General features: G+C 40.8%; 1 protein-coding gene and 1 pseudogene across 1 annotated transcript; both read right to left on the bottom strand.

Moving 5' to 3' along the window:
* Positions 1-435: 435 nt before the first annotated feature.
* LOC145779093 (uncharacterized) lies at positions 436-2,462 on the bottom strand (annotated as a pseudogene).
* A 1,091-nt stretch (positions 2,463-3,553) lies between these two features.
* On the bottom strand, positions 3,554-8,939 carry LOC145779092 (uncharacterized). Its single transcript, XM_082590663.1, has 3 exons — positions 8,342-8,939; positions 7,542-8,117; positions 3,554-4,008 (listed from the first exon to the last, which is right to left on the bottom strand). The coding sequence occupies exons 1-3, from the start codon at positions 8,937-8,939 to the stop codon at positions 3,554-3,556; spliced, it is 1,629 nt and encodes a 542-aa protein (XP_082446789.1).
* Between the last annotated feature and the right edge of the window lie 142 nt (positions 8,940-9,081).

Raw genomic sequence — 9,081 nt, 5'->3', positions numbered from 1 at the left:
GTTTCCATGTGGTTCCAAGTTCAAATCACAGTATCTTTTGAATCGCTGAACGTTTTACTCAGAATTCAAAGGAAAATAACATATATGTGACATGACCTACATTGAAACCAACAAACTCATTTCAGTAAAGTAGGCTTTAATAAACTTAAAACGTGAATAGCCCGCAATTGAAAACTAGCTTTAAAGAATGTTAACAGAAAGTATTAAATGACAAACTAAAACAAGACTCTACTTAAACTGCCGATTGCACTGCTACACTGTTAACTGAAAACTAGAGAATGAACCAACACGATAGAAACCAAGAGAAGCCATGCCAGGCAATCGGCAAACCCACACTGCGCTGTCGGCAAGAGAGATGTGGTGCATGACGACACGCGCTACACCACATTCTCCCCCGCCAAATAAATTTCGAAAAGGACCAGACAAGATGTTGACTCAGAAGCCATATCTTTCTGGTGACTTTCGAATTCTAGTAGAACGTCTCAAGATAGGTGTACTGTTGTCGGTAAACCGTTCATTAGTTGATGTGATCGGGTTTGTAATATCACAAGTAGGCCTACTGTCTTCGCGAACGTCAGTAGTTAAATTCGAAGGAGCGTCTGTTGACGGCGTGTTATAATCGTTTGTTAGTATGTTATGGATTTCAGGTTCATCCGGCACATTTAAGGTAAGATCTGTCGTTGTAGAAAGGCGTTCTTCTGCATCAACCTCAGTTTGAGGAGAGGGTGCCAAATCCGAAGTCGAAACAGTCGCCTCTCTTCCACTTTGATATCGTACACGAGCATAAGTAGGATTCGCATTGAGTAATATTACTGGATCACAGACAGGTTCACCTTTATTACGCACAAAGCGTCGCAATAAAACTGTTTTACCGGAGTCCAAAAGCCATGAAGGCATTGCCATGCCATACATGGCTCGTCATGCAAATGAGAATAATCTCTCGTGGGGTGTTTGATTAGTCGCGACACATAGCAATGACCTAATAGAATCAGGGTTCGATCTTAGCGGTAGTCCGCTAGCCAATGGCTAGTGAAAATTTGCGCGGACTAGTAGAAATTTTGCAGTACTAGTCCGATTGGCTAGTGAAAATATTCGCCGGTGAAAAGTTTTGGTTTACAAAATGGCGATCGGCGACGTCACTCTGAAATACTGCAAACGAAGAAGGCGGCAAAGTCGGTCGACTGAGCACGTGACTACTTTTTTCTCGCATTTTTGCTAGACACGACGCGTGGTAGTAGTCAGCACAGAGTTGCCAATTTGGCTTTTTGAAGCCAGATTTTGAGAATCTGACTGTTTTTCAACTCGCTTGGCTTAATTTTTTTAAACAAAAAAAGCCAGAAAAATTAGGCTTTTTCTAGCTTTTTTCATGTTTCATCGATTTTTTGTCAAATTAATAAAAAGCCAACATAATTTTGGCTTTTTTTGGCTTAATTTTATCTTTCGCGATTTTTTTTAGGAAAAAATTCGGTCTGCGTCAATTCGAGCAGTAATTTCTACCTTATATTTGGTTGTAGTGTCCGACCGAATTTCGTTTTGAAGCCGAAACTAGAAATTTTTCTAGTTGCTTGTCTTTTCATTAACTATGTTTCTGCGTTGTCGCTGAAGTCAAAGTTCGGTGGGACACTATTTGGTTGTGCACTTTTTATAAGTGTATGTTTAATGAATATTAATTGGCTTTTTCAGCTGTTTTTTTGCTGGCTTTTTTTGTGACTAGGTCTGGCTTTTTTTGGTGAAGACAGGTTGGCAACCCTGGTCAGCACGGAGAAGTCTGCATCTCAGCAAGCAGCAGTTAGCAAAATTAACGTTTTTTTGTTGATATATCGTGATCAAATGCTGATTCAACGTTACTACAAAGTGTCTAACGCTTAGTGTTAGCTGGGTAGTTATCGCTATTGAGGCTTCTTTGGATTGCTACCTTGTCGTAGTTGAAGAGCTCGTGTGCCTCCGTGACCTAGAAGGTGTTTTTGTCCGTATTGTTGCTCTCTTGTGCGTACTGAAATCTGAAAGCCTTTAGTTAGTTTCAGTCTAAGCCAAAACACTTATTGTTAATACGTCATCAGACAAGTGAAAAGTCAGTAAACTGGTCGGACTAGTGAAAAATTGTGCGGGCTAGTGAAAACGGGGAGCAACTAGTCCGGTGGGCTAGTGAAAAAAAAAGTTAAGATCGACCCCTGAGAATGCAAAGCCTGTGGAAGGACTTTCTCCCAATCGTCTTCCAGAACATGGTGCGTTCTCAAAAGAAGTTTTATTGTTTTCCATACCGTTTGGTTTGTCCTTTCGCACTGTCCATTTCCTTGAGGATGGTAAGGTGATGAGCAACTAGTAGCTATTCCACGCGTAGAAAAAAAATCTTTGATCTCTCGGCTAGTGAAAGCAGTTCCTCGATCGCTGTGGATGTAAGCAGGGAAACCAAAAAGGCAAAATATGTTAGTTAAACAATCAATGACGGACTCGGAAGACATTCTTTTGCATGGAAACACAAATGGGTAGCGACTATATTCATCTACAATCACTAACAAATAGGGCTTCAAACCTTTAACAGGACCCTTGAAATCAACAGATAGTCGTTCCCATGGTTACGCACTGCGTAGCTTTGATAAGAGTTCCTTTTGGTGGTTTGTAAAAACGTGGTTTGAGTTCAGCACAAGTTTGGCATTGGTTGCAAATTGCTTTAGTCTCTTCGCTGGTGTACGGCAAGTTGTGGGATCGAATAAAGTGATACAATCTAACATATCCTGGATGTCCAAGTGATTCATGTAAGGAAAGCAAGTCTTGGCCAGGGCTCAGAGTTGCAGACACTCTTGATAGTGCATCAGGGGCTATGTTTTCTTTTCCGGGCTTGTGACGGATTTCGTAATGAAACTGGCTTAGCTCTAGACGCCACAACAAAATTTTGTTATTTTTGATCTTCCCACGGTTGCGTCTATCAAACATATACGAGATCGATTGCTGATCGGTGACAAGTGAAAAGGTGCTACCCTTTAAAAAATGGGCCCATTTTCGAACGGCTTCAATGATTGCTGTAGCTTCTTTTTCGATAGCCGGATACTTCTGTTCCCAGTTACTCAGGGTGCGGGACATAAAAGCGACAGGGCGACCGCCTTGGGAGATGATTGCGGCTATAGCGTAGTCAGAAGCGTCACTTTCGATGTCGAAACTTAGGTCATCACGAATAGTTCCCAGACTAGCAGCCGCCAATTCTTCCTTTAGTGTTTTAAAAGAATTCAAAGAATTTTCGTCCAAAGGTATAACAGCCTTTAAGAGTGGACCAGCCTTCAATGAAAATATTTCAATCCATTTGGCATAGTATGCAAACATACCACAAATTTTTTCAGAGTTTTTGGTGGAGGCATTTCCAATAGTGGTCGAAGTCGTTCAGCGTCTGGTTTCTTTTGGTTGTGCGAGATTTGGTAGCCAAGTAAATTGATTGTAGATTGTCTAATGTTCGATTTGTCTTTATTAAAAGTAAATCCACTCTTCTCTGCAGCATCAAGCAAGGCATTCAAGTTTTCATCATGTTCTTGTACAGTTTCCCCTGCAACGGTCAGATCATCTAAATACGTAAATAGGTGTAAACTTTCTTCAGATTGTATCTTTTGATGAAGTCATCCATAACTCTCTGAAAGGCAGCAACTCCATTTGTTACACCAAAAGGCAGTCTATTGTATTGATACAAATGGCCGAGAGCTTCGAATGCTGTAAATGGTCTTTCTTCTTGCAAGAGGGAAACTTGGTGGTAAGCGGACCGCAGATCAAGAGAGCTGTAGATTTTATCTTTTGCAACCTTGTTGACAATGTCTTCAATTCGCGGGAGGGGATACGCGTCCAAAAGTGTAAAACGGTTGACGATCTGTGAATAATCGATCACAAGGCGGCATTTATGTTGATTCCGGACAACAAGCACCTGCGATCTCCACGGAGATCTTGAAGGTTCAATTATGTCTTCGGCTAATAGTCTTTCCACTTCCTTTTCAATATATGCGACGTTGTCACGATTTCTTTCTATCTCTTACCAGGAAAAAGACTTGGAAAGGTTCAATGACGTAGTTTAATGGGTCAAACCGAAAAGCAGTCAATTAAATGTCGAATAATTCTACTAGTGAAATGATAATCTGACTTCTTCAAGAACTTTAACGAACGGCTTCTCAAATAACTCTAATTTCGAACACAATTTATATCAGCACCAATTCTCATCTACTTGTATTCAATTACTTCAAGTCTCAATCACCAATAATTTCTGCATCAACTACCAATCCACAACTCATAGCACAACTCTCATAATCAACTCATAATAATAATAATAATCATTACACAAACTACACCACTATTTATAGTTGGTTGTTCAGTCCAGTAACTTCGAGAAGGTTACGTAAGGTTACATCATAAAGAACCATTGTTCTATCAAGCAGCATTTAAATGTAAACAACAGAAGTCTCTAGAATGTCACGTAGGGAAAATGATTCCAGAAAACACATTTTACATAATACAGATTTCGTAATCAGAGGTTACTTCAGGTCATAACCGATAATAACACATCGCACCAGAATTCTACAACCAAAACAACACGCTCGTTGAAGATACAAAGCAAGCCATCGCGAGGCATTGCACCTTGATTGTGACATCTGCCCCCCCTTAGAAAATTGTTGCAAACAATACAACAACACAATCAATACAAAACACCCCACAAAACAATTAATTACTCAATAAAACAGTTCTCATTAGTCCATTGTTGCATGATCTACCAATGACAGCGTTTCTCAAAACAATAATCACGTTTTCGGCGAAAGTCTCCAACGTCCTCAATATCTTCAGTGCACCGGCGAGCAAGATGACCCATCTTCTTACATCGGAAACACCTCCTCTCCGGACAGTCTTTGGCCAGATGACCTTCTTTATGACAGTTGTAGCAAGCCTTTTCATCAAAAGGGCAGCTCCTGGCTATGTGTCCAATCTCCCCACATCGGTAGCAGTGGTTGTCACGGCAACGTCTGTTTTCCGAATGTCCGCCGTCAGCAACGCATTCCCTGGCAAAGTGTCCGCGTCTACTGCATCTATAGCAAACTCCAAATGGTCGTCGCCTGCCTCTTCCCCTCGGTTCTTCGCACTCATTGTATCCACGTGACCACGAGATCGTCGCTGATTATCTGCAGAACAATCTCGAGCAAAGTGACCTTTCTTGCCACAAGAATAACAAGTAACTTCAGAATCTCTCTCAATAACATTTCCGATTATAAGATCAACTAAAGGGTTTTGTAAACATAATGCTTTCACAGTCCCACTACAATACGGAGTTTCGATATATATCTTCGCTAACGGTCCTTGGATTGAAGTGTTATTTATCGACATCACAATTCCAGTTTTTCCAGTTAACTGACTGTCTTTAACCAAATCTCTCCTCACCATTATACCCGTAGAACCAGAATCACGTAAAACTTTTACCTTTTTGTTTCCAACTTTTCCATCTACTACTGGCAGGTAATCTTCAGGTATTATTTTTTCGCAAACATCTTCATCCGGTCTCTCCTCCCCAAGCGTGGGTTCAGGAATCATTAACGCACAACCGCATCAATAAACGTCCGTGTCTTTATCTTTTCCAGACTGATTGGATCGGGAAAACGACTTGTCCTTGCATTCCTTCGCTTCGTGTCCTTGCCTATTGCAACGATTGCACCACTTCCTCGATTCCTGATGATTTCTATTAGTCTTCCTCCGGCAGTTAACAGCCTTATGACCTAAGCCATTACAATTAAAACAACGTACTTCTCTTGGAACCGCACCTCCTTTAAAATTATTTGTTTGCTCCTCGTCATTATCGCATGACAACGTTTCTTCAGTCGACAACTTCTCATCATGAGCAACTAAATACTGTTCCGCCACACTGGCTATTTCTTCTAGAGTCTTTGGACTTCTCTCCATTAAATAAACAGACAGATCTTTTGAACATGAATCTGTGAATTGTTCCTTAACTATAAGGTTTGCCAATCCGTGCAATGATTGATCGGCCCCCAAAAGTTCAAACCATTTTAACAAAAGGTTTCTTAAACGTTCAATAAATTGACCTGGGCTTTCGTGTCGTTCAGGCTTTGCCTCACGGAATCTTTGACGGTATCCATGCTCGGTAAAATTGTATCGCTTTAACAGAGCTAACTTCAATCTGTCGTAATTTATAGCCTCTTCTTGTGAAAGTCTTGAATATACATCAAGAGCTTGTCCTGATAATAACATGCTTAGCTGGGTAGCCCACGTCGACTTCTCTAATTTGGCTATTGTAGCATATCTTTCAAATCTTAACAAATAACTATCCAACTCATCTTTTTCTTCAACAAATGATGGCAAATCTGGACGTCTAACTTGCGCCACAATAACATCTCGAGCATTATCATTAGTAGAATTAGATCGCTCACCAAAATGTCCAGCTTTTGTCTTTCTAAATCAAGTCTTATCTTTTCCAATTCATATTGCGCTCTTCTTTCTTCAGCTTCGCGTTGCGCCCGATTCTTTTCGGCTTCGCGCTGTGCCCGCTTCTCTTCTGCTTCACGCTGTGCCCGCTTCTCTTCAGCTTCACGCTGTGCTCGTTTTTCTTCGGCTTCAAGTTGTGCTCGCTTTTCTTCAGCTTCAAGTTGTGCTCGCTTTTCTTCAGTTTCAAGTTCTGCTTTCCTTATTTCACGAGCAGCTATCTTCTCTTTCATCAGCTTCTCGCTGAGCTTTTTGGGCCATTATCTTGTGATACTCTTCCATCACAAACTGAGACTTCTCATTACCAGTCAGCCCCATTCGTTCAGCCATGCTCCCTAAGTCTTCAATCATCTCATGTTTGACCGTATCCGCCATTTTGACAGCTTGTTGTTAATTTATTATTCTTTCAATAAATCTTTCGGTATTCTTCGGTTTTTCGGTTAATCCCAGACGAGCCCCCAGAATGTCACGATTTCTTTCTATCTCTTACCAGGAAAAAGACTTGGAAAGGTTCAATGACGTAGTTTAATGGGTCAAACCGAAAAGCAGTCAATTAAATGTCGAATAATTCTACTAGTGAAATGATAATCTGACTTCTTGAAGAACTTTAACGAACGGCTTCTCAAATAACTCTAATTTCGAACACAATTTATATCAGCACCAATTCTCATCTACTTGTATTCAATTACTTCAAGTCTCAATCACCAATAATTTCTGCATCAACTACCAATCCACAACTCATAGCACAACTCTCATAATCAACTCATAATAATAATAATAATCATTACACAAACTACACCACTATTTATAGTTGGTTGTTCAGTCCAGTAACTTCGAAAAGGTTACGTAAGGTTACATCATAAAGAACCATTGTTCTATCAAGCAGCATTTAAATGTAAACAACAGAAGTCTCTAGAATGTCACGTAGGGAAAATGATTCCAGAAAACACATTTTACATAATACAGATTTCGTAATCAGAGGTTACTTCAGGTCATAACCGATAATAACACATCGCACCAGAATTCTACAACCAAAACAACACGCTCGTTGAAGATACAAAGCAAGCCATCGCGAGGCATTGCACCTTGATTGTGACAGACGTCATCTTTTGAATAAGAACGGGAAGGGGCTGCAACAGGTTTATAATTAGGTTGCATGTATTGGAAAAGACTTGGTGGATCCACGCGAGCTGAGGTAAGTGCTACGAGCTTCGGTGTTGCTGCGGAAATTACAAGCGGTTTTTCGGGGCCACAAAACTGAAAGGTGATTTTCTCGTGTTTTTGAATGAAATTTTGGCCTAAAATCACATCTGCACAAGAGTTTGGAATGACATCGAAACAAATCTTTGGATAACTTCTATCGAGGAGTTCAAGATGCAAACAAGTACAGCCATCGGTCTTGACCAAGTGATGGGTCGACGCCATGGTCACAGTGTGAGGTTGTTTCGTAAGGTTTATCTTCAGCTTGTTTACCAATTTTCTATCAATAAAGTTATCCGAGGCACTTGAATCCAGCAAGGCTTTAACTGGATGTCCATTTACCAAAGCGTCCACCACTGTGCGATGTAGGCAGTTAGGAGCTCCAGCAAAATATAACCGGCCTCTGTGCCTGGAAAGCGTTGACGAGTAATTAAGAGAATCCGCGTTAGCAACTGGGTTTTCTGCAGCAGAAGCCAAAGATACTGATGAACTTTTACTGCACGACAGACCTTGGAAAAATGCCCTAGTTTTCCACAATTGTAGCATTTCTGTTTGTGTGCTGGACAGGACCAACGGTCGTGGAGTGGCCCGTTACAAAAGTAACATGATTTTCTGGTTTGTACCTTGGACTTGGAAGTGTCTGCAGAAACGTCGTGATCCTTGTGCTCTGGACGCATGTTGTTACCTTCTCGCGCATAATTTGTCATTGAGGCTATCGAAGTGTTTGCCGCTCTCCCCATGATGCAAGATTGTTGTTGTGCTCTTTCTATACTGTCGCTCAGTTCCGAAGCACGTTGAAGATCTATGTTATTCTCTTCCAAAAGACGTTGGCGGATGATAGGAGACTGTAAGCCATTTATGAAAGAATCCCGAATAAGCTGCTCTTTATACGTTTGGGCAGAAACGTCGGCAAAAGTGCAGTCCTTAGAGAGTAGTTTCAGCGCTCTAAGATATTCCAAGACTGTTTCTCCACTGGCTTTCTTTCGGCTGATTAGTAAATGCCTGGCGTAGACATTGTTCTTCTTCTTTACGTATGTTCTCTTGAGAGTATCTACAATTGCATCATAGTCGTCAACTTCCTCGACATAGAGGTATACCTCTGGGGACAAGAAGCTACGTATTATTCTAGTTTTGTTGATATTAGGAGTTCCTTCCTGGCGAACCTCTTCAAGTGTAGCGATGTAGTCAGTGACAGTCTGAAACCAGAACTTGAAAATAGTAGGAGCGTCAGCGGAGTTAGGATCAACTGAAAGGTCTTTAGGACGAGGAATATGTCTGTCCATCTTTCTGATTCTTGCTTGAAGAAGTTTATTAAATTGACATGACCTACATTGAAACCAACAAACTCATTTCAGTAAAGTAGGCTTTAATAAACTTAAAACGTGAATATCCTGCAATTGAAAACTAGCTTTAAAGAATGTTAAC

This window comes from Aplidium turbinatum, chromosome 10 (assembly GCF_918807975.1).
Source record: "Aplidium turbinatum chromosome 10, kaAplTurb1.1, whole genome shotgun sequence".
Taxonomy (NCBI): domain Eukaryota; kingdom Metazoa; phylum Chordata; class Ascidiacea; order Aplousobranchia; family Polyclinidae; genus Aplidium; species Aplidium turbinatum.
The sequence above is the reverse complement of the archived record's forward strand: the minus strand, read 5'-3'. Positions and strand labels throughout refer to the sequence as shown.